The sequence below is a fragment of the Triticum aestivum genome, chromosome 3B, assembly GCF_018294505.1.
Source record: "Triticum aestivum cultivar Chinese Spring chromosome 3B, IWGSC CS RefSeq v2.1, whole genome shotgun sequence".
Taxonomy (NCBI): Eukaryota; Viridiplantae; Streptophyta; class Magnoliopsida; order Poales; family Poaceae; genus Triticum; species Triticum aestivum.
The window spans coordinates 718,926,081-718,945,523 of record NC_057801.1 but is presented as its reverse complement, the minus strand read 5'-3'; the positions used below and the strand labels follow the sequence as shown (position 1 = coordinate 718,945,523).

The following is a 19,443-nucleotide window of genomic DNA, read 5'->3' as shown; positions in this document are numbered from 1 at the left end:
GGTTTGGTACGATGTAGAGAGTCTCGGGCCCGCTTAATTATAGGCTCATTTGAAGTACTGCAATGCAACGTTTTGCATGAGCCATACCTAATGCCAAATATTTAAACAGATGCAATGATTTGGTACGATGTAGAGAGTTTGGGCCCGCTTAATTATAGGCTCATTTGAAGTACTGCAATGCAACCAGTTGATACAACTATAGCCATGTTCGCTATAGGTCTATAAATAGAGACCCATGCAGCCTCAGATATATCACCTAGAGCAAGAACTGCTTGTAGTACCTCACTACGTACAGCATTAGTTGTTACAAGTATTTGCAACCAGCTGAGGAAGCAAATACATTATTGTAACTACATCAAGCTTTGAATGGCGCCCTCGATCCAGGCTGCTTCTGTCGTGAACTGCCACGAGATCGTGACCAAGGCCGATGGCAGCAACACTGTGCAGGTGGCCGCCGGTGGCGTTGATACTAGCGAGAAGTTTGCTCCCTCTGTGTGGGGTGACTTCTTTGTCACCTACGTCCCTCCTATCTCACAGGTATGCATGCATGCATGCTTACACTAACATGCGCGCCGACGTTAACTATATGCATTATCTTTCAAGATTTAATTTTGATTTTGGGGTAGAACTTTCAAGTACTCTATAGAATCAAGGATTTGAAGCTGCTACATGTTGATTAATTAGGTCACTCTTCGTGGACCATCCATGATCTACATTGAATTTCATCAACTTTTTTATGTACATGATATAAGTTCATTACGGTCGTTGGAACCAAATACCACGCAAATGACAACACACATCTTATGAGTAAAATAGGCTACATGAAACTTCACCAAGGAAGTTCCTTTTTGTGGGATAAACCAAGTTAATGATTTTATCCTACCTGCACGATTGACATCCAAGGATTAATTGAGTTCTTTCTAGCAGAGGTCGGAGGATTGGATGAGGGAGAGGGCGGAGCAACTCAAAGGGCAAGTACGTCAGGCGTTCAAGGGGAGCAAGGACGCCATGACTGGAGCCGATGCACTAACATATGTGGACACACTTGAACGACTAGGCATAGACAATCACTTCCGTGAAGAGATTGAAGAGGCACTAAGCCTTGTCCATGTAGAGCAGGTGGAGACTGACGGCTCCAATAGCCTACACATCACCGCACTTAAGTTTCGCCTACTTCGGCAACATGGACTTTGGGCATCTGAGGGTAATTAAGTGCATAGTGTCACTAATCAGTAACCATTTTGAATCAAGCTGTGTTATTTTAGCATCTCAAAACATGCATGTCACGTCTGTTGATAAGATATGTTTGAATCAATGTGCATGTAGATGTATTCGATAAATTCAGAGAGGACCAAGGTAGTTTCAGCGAAAGCGTTGGCGGTGACCCGAGGGGCCTTTTGAGCTTGTACAATGCAGCTCACATGGCAACACCAGGTGAGGTCGCTCTTGATGATGCCATCTCCTTTGCAAGGGGCCACCTGGAGGCTATCAAAGGCAACGTCGGATCACCAATTGCAGAGCAGATCTCCCGTGCCCTAGACATCCCCCTCCCACGGTTCACAAGAAGGATTGAAACCATGCACTACATTGATGAGTATGAGCAGGAAGGGGTGTACGATGGCATGTTGCTAGAGCTTTCGAGGCTGAACTTTAACCTCATTAGGATCCTTCACCTCAAGGAGCTCAAGGACCTCTCATTGTAAGTCTTCTTCTCATAAAATTAAACTTTTCTCATTGATGTTTACCCTAGTTCTTCACTATAATAAAACCAACACGTGCATATGAGTTTATTATGTTGTAGATATTGTGTCGTATGTCTTTTCGTATGCTAGCTAGATGGCTTTTTTGGACACAGGCCATTTGTAGTGTGCCATATTGTCTCCTACCTTCCAGTATTGTCATTTAGGATCTTTACCACCGTCTTTCTTAAGCTGAAATTGTCTTTGGAAATTATGCAAACTGTTATTTGATGCTTAGTCGGACATTAATCCTCAAGAGTATGAATGATTTTGACATTGGTTTTGGAGTAACCTGTTGTGGTTGTCTTTCATGTGCAAGATATAATATATAATTTTAGATTTTTTGCAAAATTAAATAAAATAGCATTGGAAACACATGATACTATTTTTGTTAGCTTATTGGCATTGAAAAGGGAAAGGACTCTCGAGACAATTGAATACACACACGCACGCACGCACGCACGTAGGCGGGCGCGCGCGTGCGAGAATCAATAACTCTTGCTATGATTTTAATTTTAAACTAAATATCATATATTCAACGAAATACTCCTTTCGCCACATCATCATCTTGGCCAACTAGCTAGACAATATACCAGATAAGAGTTAAAACAAAATCTACTCAAGTAGAAGTAGGACATGTACATAGGGCATAGATAGGGTAACCCGCCTAAAGAAGTAGAAACGTCATCGGTATTTATAAGATTGTTATGTTAAAATAACTATTTTCACATGCAGATGGTGGAGGGACCTATATGAGACCGTGAAGCTACCATATGCTCGTGACCGTATGGTGGAGATCTACTTTTGGACATGTGGAATGCTCCATGAGGAGGAGTACTCTCGTGCACGGATCCTATTCGCCAAGGTGTTTGGAATGGTGTCGCTTCTAGATGATACTTTTGATGTCCATGCCACATTAGAGGAGTGTCACAAGCTCAATGAAGCAATGCAAAGGTAGACTACTAGTTAGCTGATTCATGAGTTATTAGATCTATCTCTCACTCTCACTTCATCTCTGGACCTTGTATAAATGATCTCTAATGGGTATCATTGTACTGTCTATTCGTAGATGGGATGAAAATGAGGTTTCTATTCTACCGGAATATCTTCACATGTTGTACATCAAAACTCTCGGCAATTTCAAAGAGTTTGAGGATGCATTGGAACCAAACCACAAGTATCGCATGGCCTACATTAAAAAAGCGGTATGGTGCCCTATATTGAGATACAGATTCAACTAAAAGTGTATGAGCATGTGTATGTACAATTAATTATTTTATCTCTCTTCCTAATATTTATCAGAGATACTAATTCATATGTCACATGTTTCAAATTATGACACAGTACAAGCTGTCATCAGAATATTACCTACGTGAGGCTGTCTTGTCTAGCAAGAAATATCGGCCGAGCTTCAAGGAACATGAGGAGATATCTATTATGACCTCGGGTCTACCGATGCTTACTCTCGTGACACTAATGGGATATGGTGATGTGGCAAGCCAAGAGGTATTTGAATGGGTAGACAGAGTTCCTGGAATGGTCCGCGCTGGTTCACAGGTCACTCGCTTCCTCAACGACATGTCTTCTTACAAGGTATATATGTTTTTTTTAAATTTACAAGGTATATATGTTGGCAAACAAAATAAACACAAGTTTGCATATTAGAATGTGATATGCTGTACATTCATTGCATGGTGCATGAGCATATGTGTATATTCATCAAATGTACCCCTTTTACGGACATATATGCAGTTGGGAAAGCACAAGAAGGATATGCCTAGCGCCGTGGAGTGCTACATGATAGAGAACGACTCAACAGGTGATGAAGCTATGGCGGCTGTCGCCGCACTCCTAGAGAATAGGTGGAGAATATTGAACCAGGTGACCATGGAGATAGACCGTGCACTGTTGCCGGCAGCACAGGTGGTGGTGAACATGGCAAGGACAAACGAGATCATTTATCTCAAAGGAAGGGATGCCTACACCTTTGGTAGCGACCTAAAGGACCTCGTCACCACACTCTTTCTCAATCCGGTACCCCTTTAGGCTATGTTGTAATCAACCAAGATGGATACGGTGCTGCCATGTACACTTGAGTACATATCCATGATGTCCATGTAATAAGGTAACTCATCTATGTGTGGATACAGCGTAAGCCCAGCTAGATCGACAAAATAAACACACCCCCACCAAATGTATCAGTATCCATGTCACAGTGTGCTCATCATATATGTTCAAGTCTACATACATTTTCCCTCAAAGAAGTCTAAATACATTTACAGTGTATTCAGTTCATCCCTTTAAAGTGTCATCCATTGAAATCAAATTTTATGATGTCATAAATTCATTCTTTTGCAATGGAGCCGAACCTGGAGTGCTGCCAAATGTGTGGAGAAACCGGTTGCGAAATAGAAGACCTTAGACCTAACTTTTGTTGGTGGTATGCATATCTCTTTTGCTCTCATTTGTGTATACAGTCATGTACCCCAAAATTTATAAATATTATCCCAAAAAAGTATAATTCTTCAGGGATTTACATGGGTATTAATCATATCAAGTAACCCATCTCTGTGTGGTGAAATACTGAATGCTTCTTCTCTCTCTTTTTGAATCTCCAGCATGCATATGCATTGTGAAATACTAAATAGTTGTGCATATGATGCAATCAAACCAAACAGCAGTTGCTATTCCTCGAAAAAAATCGTAGAAACCCAAGAGTGATTAAAAAGTATATTTCCTTTTTGGTAAAACCAAAAATAATACTGTAGATGTTAGTGTCTTGCAAAAAATGCACTGATTACAGATTTGACGGTGCTAGTAGCGCTAGCGTTTTGCAGGCAAAATGTACCCATGTTAGGCCAGCCATTATTATGTTCACAGAAAGACATCGGCAAGTTTTTTGGCATTATATCGAATACTACGATGTACACAAGAAATGCTGCACTGTACAACTGTTCTAACTAGCACTGTATCCAAACCTGAAACTATGGTAACTAGCAATGTGTCTGCAAACCAGAAACTATGACTCCGGGCCAAACTAACTACATGATGGTAATGGGGAATCACTAAATCTCACTAGGCCCCTTAGCGATGCCAGTTTATCGTCATAACTCGGGAGTTGTTTCGAGTAACAATGACTTGCGACAAGGCGATAATCAAATCTCAGTCACGAACATCGCTGCGCCTCTTTGACATGTTACTTCATCACCATATACGTCCACGAGTTCTTTCGAGTAACACTAAAATATCAATCTGCAAGAATAGACTGGCATCACCAGACTCCCTTGCGCGACATTGAGATGACCATCTCCTCATCCGTTGGCCACTTGTCGTGACTGCTGGCGAAGCTGCAAGAGTATGTAACTGGCTGCTGTGCTTCTACTCCATTGATTAACCAACCAATGCAATAAACCAAACAAGAACCTTTCAGATTTCAGAATATTTGCTAGATTATTGGTGATACAAATACAGTAACTGCCTAACTGGTGAAGACTCTTGAGAGATTTGTTCAGTTGTCAGTTGTCACTCACCGGAGCCTGAGCTGTAGTCTACTTGTTTAATCTTCTTAGATGGACTAGCCTCGTCCAATGTGAGTCTTCTCTTCAAACCAAGGGTGATCTCATCGGTAAGTAGTTCTTCGTCTGCTTTTGACTGAGCTGAGCTGTTGTGTTGGAGCCTGCTCTTCTTGGAACAATTTTCGGTCTCCATCCCAGGCTTTCGCTTTGAGGATAGAACAACTCTGGGCTCTAGCAGAGATATTATTTGCAGATTCAGATCAAAATTTCGTCGAAATATCACATTTTGTTTAACTTCTTCAAGTGCAGTAGACATAAACGCATTCTTGTAACACTAAACAGATAACGTACTGAACTGTATGATCACGAAATAACACTTGATGTGAGATAATTGCTTCGCAAAAACTACATGAAAATGCTGCAAATCTATGAACAGGCCAGCACAGTTGAGTCGATCGCTACCAGGACAGTTCAATATATATCCCGACGCCCAGTATCCAACTTGCTCAAATATGTTAGTACTACTACATATACTTTGTCCTAACATATGAAACTGAACAATTGGACCCTGAACACTTTTTTGTGCTACTAGTTTAAAGGAGCAAAAAATTCAGAGAATCAGAGAACAGCAGTCAACAGGTTGCTACTGACATCTAGTGGCACGCTAAATGTCACGATGCAAACATGGAATCTTCCCGGAAAGGGAGGCGCACCTGGCGGAGAAGGTACGGGCCCTCCGTCAACGGCGACGGGCGCGTCGGGGTCGGCACCCGTGGGCTGCCGGCCCGTGGCGAAGAAGGCGAGGAGCTCGCCCCAGGTGACCGCCAAGGAAACGTAGCCGGAGCCGCAGCTTAGGAAGTAGCCGTTGAGGCCGACAGTGGCCGGGTCCAGCCCCAGCGCGAGGCCCACCTGGGCGAGGTCCACCCCGTCGCCTCCCTCCACCTCGATCGCCACCGACGAGGCGGCGTCGGGCGGCGAAGCAGACCCGCGCAGGTGCACGGTCAGGAGCGACGGCGAAGCCATCGGCGGAGGGAGAGAGGGGGAGCGGAACAATGGCGAACGCTCTGGTTGCTTTCTCGCCGCCGCCGCTGCTGCTGGCGCGTTGTGGACTCGGAATCGGAGGAGATTCTGTAGTCGTGACAGGTACGTTAGTCTCGGCGCTGTAGCGACTGTTACCGGGCTCCTTTCAACTGGCCCGCCAACTGGTTTCCGCCAGTTTTTTTTTTCTAGGAAGCTAGGAAGCGTCCAGGCGGAACCATGCTCGGTTTTGAACCAATTTTAATTATTTGGGAGAAATATTTTTATTTCATAAAATATTCAACGAATGTTAGGAATTTTTAAAAATGTAATAGAAACTAAAAATGATGAATTTTTCTAATAATATTTATAAATTTTAGTTAATTCAGAAATTAGAATTTTTTTTTTCAATTTCTAAATTATGGAAATATAAAACAATGTTTGTAATTGTTGGAAAATGTTCATAAGTTTACCAATATGCACACTTATAAAATGTTCATAAATTTTGAGTATTCATAAAAGTTAATAAAATTCCCCTGAACGTTCATGGATTTTTAAAATCATGAAATTATAAAAATATGGTGAAAAACGTAAAACATGTCAAGAAAAAATATCCACTATTATAGAAATAAAAATATAAAGGAAAAACTTGAGAAAAAGAAAAAACTGAACAAAACCAGAAAGGACAAAAATCAAAACCTTGATTCATAACCCGTGTGTGGCCCTGCCAAACTATGCGGAAAGAAAGGAAAAAGTGGGGAAAAAATGCGCCTCGCCTCGCCTGGCACTGGCCGAGCCAACTGGTGACATGGGGTGCGTTGCTCAAGTTTGTGCGTGCGGAATAGGATCCACAAATGGGCCTCGATACAACACTATTGGGTCAAACGCGGTCAAGTTTGTATGAAACACCAAATATAAGACGCCTTTAACTATCGATGCTTGCAAGATAATAACAAATCAAAGCGATCACTTCAACACAAGATGGTCATTATCCAATACTCTTTTTGTAACACATAGACTCGCAGTCGACATCTACAATATTTGACCCTCAACAGGGAGCCATTGCCACAAGATGGTCATCATCCATGAGAAATGTTATTCAAACACAGAGGCTCGCAATTTAGCTAGGAAATGTACAACGGTGGGCTCTCATCAGAAAACATGATCATATTATGTGACACATCTGCAAGGAAATATGAAGTCATTATGTCCATCATAGTCTGACTTTCCACATTTTCTTTCACTTGTTCTTCATTAACACTTTTTTCTTGATTTCTATTCCAACCATCATATGTTGTTCATCTTCTGCCAGACTGATTTCATGTTTTGTTTGCATGCACTCCTCATTAACACTTAATGTGAGAGGGGTTACATAGTGTGTCAAATTTTCTTTCATGCTCTCCTCTTGCGGCACTAGTCCGGACTTGTACCACTTTGCTATACAAACTTCCTTGCAAAATATACAACTCCAGCAACTTATAGTTGTTAAAACTAGTAGTTGTACAGCCCATTCATGTCCACCCTTATCATCATCTTTTTTTGGATTTCAACCTCCTTTAAGGCATCCATCCAGTTATCTACCTCCACCAACACTCTTTCTAGATTGATTAGTAGAAGTATTGGATCTCTCATGTCTTCATTCATCCATGCCAAACATTCTTTCATGTGGTATCTTGGAAGCATCTCTGCATAACACTTTAACTCTCACAATCTCATAGAAAATTTGAAACATACCATGCCAGTCCACATACAAAAGCATGCCAAAGCAGGATGCGGTCTGATCTAAGATATTCCATTCGCACTATTAGGGGTGCAATTTTACTCATGCAACTTATTAGAAAGCTTCCAATCTCCCATTCCACTCAGTTACATTGACAACAACCCCCTCTTTGACCATACAAAACTTAGCATAGCCTTGAAGTTCCTCCACTAGGATATGTGCGGGAAATTTAACTGCAATGATCTATCTACCAATCTCTTTAATCAGCCAAGGCCAACTTAGGACAGTAAAACTGGGCCATTTTTAAGCCTTCTCACGCCTTTACCATTCTGGGCCGTCAGATCATGTTTTCCAGTGGTTTCTATCCGTTGGTTACTACCCAATTCGTTGGGGGCTTACTCACAAATGGATGGATGTCATAAGGTTTAGTTCTCTAGTGGAAAAACGAACTTTTCTGGTTACTTGGGCCATGCGCAGACATAGGCAACATGTCTAGCGTCGAGTAAAACATAGCTCGCGGGGAGAAAATATAGTCATTTAGGGGGCATAGATGAGTGGACCTAGACAAAGCCTGGTCGCGTCACCGCGATTGGTGGGATCCTGCCTCCTTCCACGAACTCGCCTCCGACAACTTCCTTCACTTCGCAGGCCCAATTCCATGCACCACCACGACCTCAACCACCTCCAAGTCATTGTTCTTGTTGTGATGACATTACAACCAACGCCGATAGACAAGGTGGTGGCCCATTTAATCACGAAATGAACAATTACTTCAATGTTCACTTAATCAACATTCTAAATTTTAACCTAAAAACAAATCTAACTTTATACTATGGAAATGTAAGTTCAACTAGAGCTACTAAAAACATGTAATATGCCATGTAGCAAAGCAGCGACATGCATCGGCTATCTTGAGCCATACATATTGAGTTAGGGATGTGTGATCCCCCCCCCCCCCCGTTATAGCGCACGTGCATGTTTGCTAGTTAACATAAAGTTCAAACTAATAAAAAAAGAGAAAAATCCTATAGAGGTAACTAAACTTGCGCTGGAACCCACTTTAGTCCATGTACTTCCAAATACCCAAAAGAGATAAATACACCCACGGTCACTGTAATTGTGTTGAAAGCACGATACGGTCACCCAACTTTGAAATACGCTTGTTACGGTCACTGAATACGATGGGACGTGAAAATACGGTCACTGTAGCGCGTATGCGATGCGTGCACGCAGTTTGACCATGTGCTGACCACTCATTGGGGACAGGTGGCGAACCGCCAAGGCACGTCAGTGGAAATATGCAAAAAAGCCCTCAGGCATCACCTCATCCCCCATTCATCCCTCCTCCACTCACGTCGCTTGTTTATCATTGGTTGGTGATGAAGCCATGTACCTAGGGTAGGGTCACGGACCTGTCCAAAGTACCCTACCCAAGGACATCTCTAGAAGAAACTACCTTTCAGTCGACCTGGAAGGATTCCACTCGACGGACTCGAAGACAGTCGACCATGAAGATTCACTCGACCACCAGAAGATCTAAGGTCACTCTACATCCAAACGGTATGTTATTAAGTAGTCTTTATGACCATGATATCACTTTATGTAAGGCGTTACCAGTAACGTCTGGCCTTTATGTACATTGAACTCTCTGCTATGTGGGCTGGCTGGAGTCCTGGCGCACTCTATATAAGCCACCCCCCTCCACAGGCAGAAGGGTTCGTACCCCTGTAACTCTCACGCATATAATCCAATCGACCGCCTCTGGGCACCGAGACGTAGGGATGTTAGTTCCTCCGAGAAGGGCCTGAACTCGTAAAACACTGGCGTGAACAACTACTCCATAGCTAGGATCTTGCCTCTCCTTTAGTACCCCCTACACTACTGTCAGACTTAGAACCATGAGAGTTGGAGAAAGGGGGCGCTGCATAGGTGACGCCGCCCCAGCGATCGTCGGCAGTACAACGGAGGAGACGACCCGATTTCGTGCATGGTTGACGAGGCACCACCTCCGCGTGCGTTCTTCCTGTGGGAGGCGGCGGCGATGTCCACTCTTCGTCATGCAGAAGGGGCAATGGACCCCGTGTAGTAAGTCCCGTAATCTGAAGTATCCAACTTTTTCGGCATTTTAATGTTGAAAACTCTCCTTTTCGGGGCGCATTATTGACTTACTAGATGTGTTGTAGTTGGTAGATAGGCCAGATTCTGCTAGGGTTTTGGCATGGGATTTGGGGGTACGAGAATTGGGGCTTAGGGTTTTAGATGTTTAAATGAAGGATTAATTAATACGCTTTTTCCTAAAGCAAGTTCGGATCTATGCCACTACAATTTTCATGAGTTGGAAATATGCCATTACAAAAGCTCAAGTTGGAAATATGCCACTACAACTTTCCTATACCACTATACATGCCATTTTCTCAACTTAAACCAATAACGGTTCAAATAATACATGTATTCTGGTTTGTACCGACGTATTTACCATACTACACCTGTTTCCAACTTTCATCAGCACGTTTGGGACTTCCCGGCGCCAAAAAGTTCAAATAATTCAAATTTTGGCAAAAAAAATGAACTTCTCAGAAAAATCTGACAAAAAAACAGAAAATAATGAACAATATAATGAGCCTACTGTTCAAATCTGAGCCATTTCTGTGCACATATGGGTCCTTAAACTGACATGCAGATAATCTGGCCAGAAACTTCTACAACATTTCTCCTCAGTTTAACACAAATTAACAAGCACAATTCATATGGATTCATAAACAGGTTCACAATCATGATTTAATTGAGTAAATAGGTTCACAAGCACGATTTAGTAGAGTAAATAGGTTCACATAAATAGGTTCACAAGCACGACTTAATTTCGGCAGCCGCTAGCCACCAAGCCAATAAAGAAGGCTTCTTTTTGCACCATTTGTAGGCTGCCCTGCTAGAGGTGGAGGTATAACCGGCGCAAATGGAACATTCTTCTTGACTTTCTTCCCTTTAGATGTCTTCTTCTTGGCTTTCTCTTGTGATGCAACTTTCTTCACGGGGGTCTTCTTTTTGGTTTTCTGTTGTGTTGTAGCTTTCTTTGCAGGAGTCTTTTTCTTGGTCTTCTCTTCTACCGCAGCTATCTTCAGGTGTCTTCTTCTTGACTGGTGTATTGACCTTTTTAGGTGCCTTCGGCTTCTGTGGAGTTGTTCTAGCCCTTTTCCTGCATTGACAACATGTGTTTTAGATTGAGTAATCATAGAATAAGGCAAGTACAGTAATTTACCTTATAATATTGATAAGGACTTCATCATCTGCTGCATCACCATCTGTTGTTGCCGTTGTTTCACCACATTTCTTCCTGCGGTACAAACAAGATAAATAAGTTTTGTGATAGATTAGTCATGAAAACAAATTCATAAAATACTTATGCTGTAGCAGATATTGCATTACCTTTTGTTTGTAGGTGTAGGTGGATCCTCTATAGGTATATCATCATCTACCGCCATATATTCAGGATTAGGAACCTTGCATGTCTTATCTGACTATTTTCACCACACCTCTTACACTTGACTATTTTCCTTCCAGGCTCTAGCCATCCTCTAATTCTCTAAACTCGTGGCCTACCAGCCACTATTTGCTGCAAAGGAGGGTGCACCTTGACACCCAAATCCACTTGGATCCACTGTGACTTATCTGATAGTTGCTTCAGGCACATGAACAACATTATAACGATGGGTGCAGGAGTTTCAGAATCAGAGTTATCAAGCACAACAACAGCTAATGTAAGCTTCTTCTCTGCTCTGTACATGTCAAACATCACATGAAGTTGATCCTTATGAGTTAGTCTAACATCTTGTGCCATTATCATGTCAAAATACCACACAGTAACACTCTGATTCCTGCCAACTCTCAGCTCAGTACCTAAGCCATCCATTAGCACATCAATTGTGAAATCCTCCAAGTCTATGTTTGAAAGTGCTAGTCATCGACTAGAGGGGGGTGAATAGGCGATTTTTATCAAAGTCTTCAAAACTTGGAAGTTTCGAAGACAAACAATAGAAATGACCTAATTGATATGCAGCGGAAGATAAACTACAACAAGCAAGCCATAGTCAAGTATGCAATAATGTGAACGTACAAAGACTAATAGCAGCTAGGTAGTAAGGATCAGGATGGAAGATAGTATGAAGCCAATCAACGATAGTAGTCAAGCAATGAAGTCAAACAGATAAGACAAATAAGCAATGACTTGACGAAGACAAACTCAAAGTAAAGGAGGGAAGGGATAGAACCAGTCACTTGAAGACACATGATTTGTTGGACCAGTTCCAGTTGCTGTGACAACTGTACGTCTGGTTAGGGAGGCTGAGATTCAACTCAGAAGACCGCGTCTTCACCTTATTCCCCTTGAGCTAAGGACACACAGTCCTCGCCCAATCACTCTGGTAAGTCTTCAAGGTAGACTTCCGAACCTTCACAGACTTCGTTCACCGGCGATCCACAATGACTCTTGGATGCTCAGAACGCGACGCCTAACCGGCTGGAGGATACACAGTCCTCAAGTGTAAAAGTCTTCAGGTCACACAGACAGAAAGACTTCAGTGATGCCTAACACTCTTTGGCTCTGGGTGTTTGGGCTTTGTCCTCGCAAGGATTTCTCTCTCAAAGGCTTCGAGGTGGGTTGCTCTCAAAACGACAAAAGCCGTAAACTAACTTTGAGCAGCCACCAATTTATGGTGTAGGGGGTGGGCTATTTATAGCCACAAGGCAACCCGACCTGATATGTCCGAAATGACCCTGGGTCACTAAGGAACTGACACGTGTTCCAACGGTCAGATTTCAAACACACACGGCAACTTTACTTGGGCTACAAGCAAAGCTGACTCATCCAACTCTGGATAAGATTTGCTCTCATTGTCTTCGCTCGAAGACATAGGATTTGGGTTGAGCATCACTTCAGTCACTCTGACTTTGTTCACTTGGACCCCACTTAACAGTACGGTGGTTCCTATGACTCAACAAAGAAGAAAAGGAAACAACGAAACAACACAGTCTTCGCGCTCCATAGTCTTCGCTCAATGTCTTCTCATGTCATAGTCTTCAATGTGAATATCTTCACATACCACCATTGTCTTCAATGTCTTCATACATTTTTAGGGGTCATCTCCGGTAGGTAAACCGAATCAATGAGGGACACTACCTGCGTTATCCTGCAATTCTCACAAACGCATTAGTCCCTCAACCAACTTTGTCGTCAATACTCCAAAACCAACTAGGGGTGGCACTAGATGCACTTACAATCTCCCCCTTTTTGGTGATTGATGACAAACTGGTTGAAGTTTTCAACGGGAATAAAGTATGTGAAATTGTAAAGGATAGGGTATTGTCTTCATAAGTGGCAAGGGCTCCCCCTGAAGATGTGCATATAAGTAATTTGCTTTTGGAATGCAAATGCACATGGCAGGTTGTACTTGTGGAGATCCTCTTCAACTTATGAAGATAATTCATCATGCATGAAATGATATAACTTAAAGAATGACATGCATAATGGAAAATGGACGTCTGCAGAATGATCTAAGTGCGGAATGATCTAAGTGCGGAAGTTATCATCGCACATGAAAGAGCAAATAAGTAGCAGACGACCATCGAGTTTAAGTGTTACAACTCAACGAACGAAATGTATCAAAATCAAGAGTTGTAACCACTAGGAAAAATATAAAGCAACCGCCCATATGAACCCGCTTGAAGACTATCAAACTCATACGCTTCTCCCCCTTTTGTCAGTAATGACCAAAAAGGTTTGAAGACCTAGAGCATCTACTCGTCCTCATGAGGAGTAGTTGAAGCAGCAGGGTTGTCGTTGTCATTTGGCGGTGCAGTGTCGATGCGTGCAGAAGTAGGGGGTGGTGAAGTAGCATCGTCTTCATCATCGATCACATTTGCATTCACGGTTGCCGCAGAGAAGAATAGTCAGAGTCTTCAAGGGATGGAGTTCGTCGTAGGACAGCATTCCATGGAGGAGTGGAGTCAAACTCGAATCGTTCAGTGAAGCCATCGTCTTGAAGATCTGCTTCAGCACTGAGCAGGGTCAAACTCTTCCATGATCGCCGACAGGTTTCGTGAGTGAAAAATGCATTCTTGGTGGCAAGATTGTGAATGCAATTTACATCCACCAAGAGAGTTTGCATCTGACGCTTGAGCCAGAAATGATGCTTATCTTGTTTCTGATGCAGAGCCACAAGAAGTTCTCGGTCATTGAGGACCCGAGAGCGCTTCTTTGGCCTTTGAGCAATTGTGCTCTCAGTAGCTTCAGTTGGCGCATGATGAGGCAGACGAGTGTTTCCAGCCATCGGATAGACACGCGTGACAGCTTGGACTCCTTCCATAGGTTGAGTGAAGCTTTGATGTTCAACATTTTGAAGACAAAGAGGCTTCTTCGCAGGCTCAGGGTATATGGCTTCAACTGTCATATCAACCTCTGGTAGAAAGATCACATGATTGCGAGCAGAGGGCTGATAGTTGACAGCAAAGTGTTGCTTGATGAGGCGCATGACCCATGGAGCATAGAATTTTAGGCCAAAAAGGTCAGATCCAGATGCAGCCAGTTGCCTGATGAAGAAATCTTGTGCATTGAAGCTGATGCCATTGAGGATGTAAAAGACCAATGTCTTCATGTCTCCTTCAAGTTTTGCAGCTGATGAATGTCCTTTGATAGGCCATAGAGTCCGCCTGATGATGTGATATATGGTGCGCGGCAGATACTCAAGGTCATCAACAAAGAACTCCTTTGGGTATTCAGCGTCATGTGGCAATGGCTTCATCATGCTCAACATCTGGCTCATGTTGGGTTCAGGCTTATGGAAGATGCTCTCCAGTGCATTGCGGTGGTTTTGACAACCAGGTTCGTATAGCTCTCCGGGAGTGGATAGGCCTATTAGCTCAATGATGTCAAGAGCTTTGGCTTCATGATGAACATTTCCGGTCATCCACTCGAGAATCCATGTTTTTGTATCCCTGTTGTAGCCGCGAATGTGGAGGGTAGCATAGAATTGAAGCAAAAGTTCTTCATTCCATGTTCTTTGTCTGTCACAAAGCTGAGCAGACCAGCATCACGAAAGCAGTCAAGTGCTTCTTCTAAGCATGGCAGTCCAGCAATGGCTTCAGTGTCGAGGCGCATATGAGGGAAAATGCGCCCTTGATCATACAGAACGCAGGAGTAATAGCTTCGCTGCTGATGACTCCAGAAATGATAAGATGATATTCTTGGCCTTGAGTAGGGGTTCTTTGAGCTGTCAAAGAAGGTGTTGTGGCTTTTGAAGCCATTTGCATTAAAGGACCCGACAGATGTGGCAATACCTGGAAACCTTGGCAGTCTTGGCTTTGGTTTCTAGACCTGAGGCCTATGCTCAATGTGATAATCAAACTGAGGACCAGAGACATTAGGCGGAGGGACCAGAACGGGCCATCTTACTGTGATTAGCTCGCCATGGTTGTATGCTTGCTCAATTGTATAGGGCCTTGGTGGCGGAACAGGAGCAGTGGCAGCAACAGTGCTTCAGGCTGCACAACAGAAGCTTCAGGAGCAGTTGCAGCATTGACTTCTGGCATGTTGCTTGGTGCAGGCTCCACATTAGCTTCAGCCATGACTACGTCATTGGCTTCATTCGTGTTAGTGGTGGCAGCCTCAACGTTTTCAACCTCCACTTGTTGAGCTGGAGGGTCTGGTACGGGCACGTTCACTTCTGGAACAACTTCTTCAGGAATGGGGGGAGTAGAGACACGATCTTCTTGATGTTCGTCATCGGCTGATGCAGCCGGATTGTCTTCAGCAGCTTGGGCTTCAGACACGGAGACATTCACAGTTGGAGTGGCTTCTGAAAACACTTGACGTGCAACAGGTTGGTGGTGCACTTCTCCTTCTGGAACGCTCGGAAGAGGGACTTGAGGCCTTGGTCCTTTGCGAAGCCTTTGTAATACAGGCGACGCCTTTGGAGATGGAGTAGGCAGGCCCTCATCCTCTTCAACTTGCACAGATGATGTGACTTGTTGTTGTTGGGGAGTACTGGGGGAGTCTTGTTGTTGCGGGCGATCAGCCCATGATGCATCCTGAGCAATTGGCGTCAGAGGACGACCAATGCTGATGATTTCGCTGTTCGTGAGAACAGGCGATGATACCACGTTGTGTTCAATCTGAGGAAGAACTTCATCATCTTCAACATTGTCATGGTGACCAATGTCTTCAGCAGCGATGGGATCAGCTGCTGGAATGTCTTCAGCTTCATGAGCCTCTGTGGAAGCAGGCTCGTGAACAATCATTCGTAGTTCTTGATTTGCAGATGCAGGGCGAACCACTGAGATAGGTTCAACAACAAGGGGCTCTGTGGGAGCAGCCCGATTCTTCTTGGTCTTGCGCTTCTTCTTGGAGGGAGCAGCATCAGAGGCTTCTGAGGGTTTCCGTTTCCTGGCTTCAGCCTCTGCAGCCCTCGTCTTCTTCTGTTCTGAAGCGGTTGACAGGGCCTTTGGCTTCGAGCCAATCATGCTGCTTGGGAAGACTATGCGTGGTTCATCCTGCCTTGAAGGTGCAGGTTGGACAGTGGATAGCTTCTTCTTCTTTGCAGCCATCCTGGGGTCGATGCCAGGACGACCAAGAGCCTTGCGCTTCTCAGCCTCATTGTAGGCAAGCACACACTTGTCAGCCAGATTCTTCATGCGCTCTCTAGAGCCTCGAGCTTCTTCACGCTTCTTGTGAAAGGCTTCTTTGAGCTCGTGCAGCATGATCTTGAAATTTTTGACATCTTGCACGTTGAGCGTGGACACATGCTTCTTAAACTGCGCCTTTTCATAGTCAATCATGTGCTTCTGTTCGACAACGCGCTGAGCAATAGCTAGCTCAGAAGCAATAGCGCCATTGAAGGAGATGTTGAGGCCAATGGGAAGTTGCAAGTCATCAAAGCTGAGATTTGGTGTGTCAAACCACTCATCAATGAAGTTATGGATGATTGCCACATCAAAGAGAGGCAAATTATTGAAGATCTCTGCTTCTTCCTTGCTCTTGATCAGTTGCTCAAGAGCATCATATGCAAGATCGTCATCGCTGGACAGATCAATGTGCTCTTCACGCAGAATGGCAGCAGGAGTCAATGTTTGATCAGTACTCTTGATGATTTTGTTTTTCTTCTCCGTCTTCTTGGAGATGCGTGAAAGATCTTTAGACTGCACACTATCTTCAGGAGGTGCAGTGGCCAGTGGCTTCACACGAGAAGCTTTTGGAGGTGCAGCTGATGTGAAGCCTTAGTTTTCTTTGGCTTCTGCGGCCTTGGAGGAGGAGCTGGGGCTTCATCAGTATCAGCATCATTATCAGAATGATCCACTTTGGCACCTTGTACCAAGATGTATGAGATGAGGCCATCAAGGTTCGTGAAGGGGCCGATCTCATTTTCTTCAGCTTCACGTGTGCTGTCATCACGGGGAGCAGAGGGACCAGGATTGAAGTCTAATCCCCATGACTTCTTGTTTTCCTTTGCCGATGCCTTTGCATACTGGAAGTTGCGCTTGAAGAGATTATCGTCACGACACCAGAGCAATGATGATGGATCGGCATTTTCAGGCTGTGGTCCACGGACCATACAAGGATAGAATTCTTGTGCAATAGCTTCAGCTTTGTTCTTGGGGGGAAGGCCTCGATAGAGAATATCACCCCAAGGACTTTTGATAGCATTTTTCTCAGCGTACTCCTGGGTCACGAACTTGTACTTGAACCATTGTTCAGCCCAATAGCGTTGAATCCATTGGATTCGGGTCTTGCGCTGATTATAATCCTCTTCAGGATCTGTCTTGTAGATTTCTGCGAGGTCATCAGGCAAATCTTTTGATGTTCCCCCTCGACGCTGTCTGCCACCCTTCCTTACTGATTTCTCTGCAGCCATGAACTTCAAACTGAATGGCTTCAATATGTTCAAAGGCTTCAAGGGCTTTCGCTTGCTGGTCAAACAGGAACTAGCTTCAAGAGAGTTAATGTGTTGCTGTAAGAATTCTGCAAACGAATGCAGACTATGAGAACCAAGGGATCCCACAGACATGTACCTGTGACAGCATTAGAGATGCGAGGGAAGGGGAAGAGGTCATATGCATTCTCAGAAGATTTTGAAGATAAATCAGTTTGAAGACATTGACCTCATGTTGCAAAGACATTCACTTATATGTTGAGAGTTGGTTCCAGATTTGTACGAATCCGTGAATAAGTACAATTGAGGAATCTAACTATATATGAAGCTTAAGTGAATATACTAGGCAGTATGAGATGCAGACAGAATAGATCTAACATTGTGTAGACAGAAACCAGTTTTGGTAAATAGGATGAATCATTGCGGGTCAAAAAGATGGTAAAAATAGAGTTATATTTACCACACGAAGAACTGCTAGATGGGATGAATAGGAGACCGAGCAGTTCAATCCACCATGCCCTAACTTGGCGACGGAGGACACCTACGGCGGCGGCGGAGAGGACGATGCCCGCGGCCGGCGTGAGGACGGCGTCGGAGAAGTCGCGGCAGCTAAGCGCTTCGTCGCCGGCGTCGTCGAGAGCTAGTGGTGGCGCTAGGGTTTTGACGAGGGGAGAGGTGGAAGAAGGTTTTCTTGACCGCAGGGGACACGTATTTATAAGTAGGTGTGTGGCATAGTGCAATTACGCAGGTGCCCCTGCCTGTTCACATCCGTGGGACACGTGGCAAGCATGCAACATACTCAGAGTTGTCCCACGTTCCCACGCCCGCCAAGTTTGTCGGATGGTTGTTCCGGCTTCTCCGGATTTCAACAATAAAGATGAATCATTTAAAAGGACTTGATGTTTGTCTTTGTGTCTTCTGCTGACAAGGATGCAGAGAAGACATTTGACAGTTTCAATAGAATGCATATGATTTGGACAGATAGAGTTTGAGATAGAAAGCATAGAGAGATTAGGGTCCGATCACATTCACTTAGTTCAAAAGATTCACAAATGAAGACATAGCTATAAGTGAATACTGTAGAGGACAGAATACTAGTATAATCAACTCAACATAGTGACGTAAATCATGAAGATAAGTTGAAAGTTGAAGACAAACCAAATGCGAAGATTTTCAACAATAACGCCATGAGTGAAACACTTCAAACCAAGAAATTTGGTGGTGGCGTTACCCACCGTATAGGAAGTATTAGACCCAGACACGGCGCACAATTATCGTGGCGCTCCGAAGTCAAACCATGTTAATGTATTCACACTCAGAATGTAAGTCTTCATTGATTGAAGATATACTTTACTTCGTCTCTTGCACATCTAAGTCATCAACATGCATAAGTGTTAGGATGTGTGCCTGATCAGAGGACATTTGAGGATTCCAAGATATTTAGCTCACACCGTAACTTGCAAAATCTTTTCTCATCCAAGGGCTTTGTGAAGATATCTGCCAGTTGCTCTTCAGTGTTGACGTGAATGATGTCA

At 43.8% G+C, this 19,443-nt stretch overlaps 2 protein-coding genes across 2 annotated transcripts; one reads left to right on the top strand and one right to left on the bottom strand.

Moving 5' to 3' along the window:
• The first annotated feature begins 228 nt into the window (after positions 1–228).
• Positions 229–3,988, top strand: LOC123066184 (eudesmanediol synthase). The gene is made up of 7 exons (XM_044489318.1): positions 229–537; positions 928–1,204; positions 1,327–1,699; positions 2,475–2,693; positions 2,809–2,944; positions 3,084–3,332; positions 3,492–3,988. The coding sequence occupies exons 1-7, from the start codon at positions 367–369 to the stop codon at positions 3,783–3,785; spliced, it is 1,719 nt and encodes a 572-aa protein (XP_044345253.1). The 5' UTR covers positions 229–366; the 3' UTR covers positions 3,786–3,988.
• Positions 3,989–5,872: 1,884 nt separating this feature from the next.
• On the bottom strand, positions 5,873–6,380 carry LOC123067749 (uncharacterized). Its single transcript, XM_044490411.1, has one exon. It carries the CDS (start codon positions 6,275–6,277, stop codon positions 5,873–5,875), a length of 405 nt encoding a protein of 134 aa, XP_044346346.1. The 5' UTR covers positions 6,278–6,380.
• Between the last annotated feature and the right edge of the window lie 13,063 nt (positions 6,381–19,443).

What these genes read in the sequence shown, in the direction of transcription:
- LOC123066184 (XM_044489318.1), top strand. Translation starts at nt 367, where the DNA reads ATGGCGCCCTCGATCCAGGCTGCTTCTGTCGTGAACTGCCACGAGATC. An exon ending in TGGCCTACATTAAAAAAGCG is followed by an intron (nt 2,945 to 3,083) that starts GTATGGTGCCCT and finishes ATTATGACACAG; the next exon opens with TACAAGCTGTCATCAGAATA. An exon ending in ACGACATGTCTTCTTACAAG is followed by an intron (nt 3,333 to 3,491) that starts GTATATATGTTT and finishes ACATATATGCAG; the next exon opens with TTGGGAAAGCACAAGAAGGA.
- LOC123067749 (XM_044490411.1), bottom strand. Translation starts at nt 6,277, where the DNA reads ATGGCTTCGCCGTCGCTCCTGACCGTGCACCTGCGCGGGTCTGCTTCG.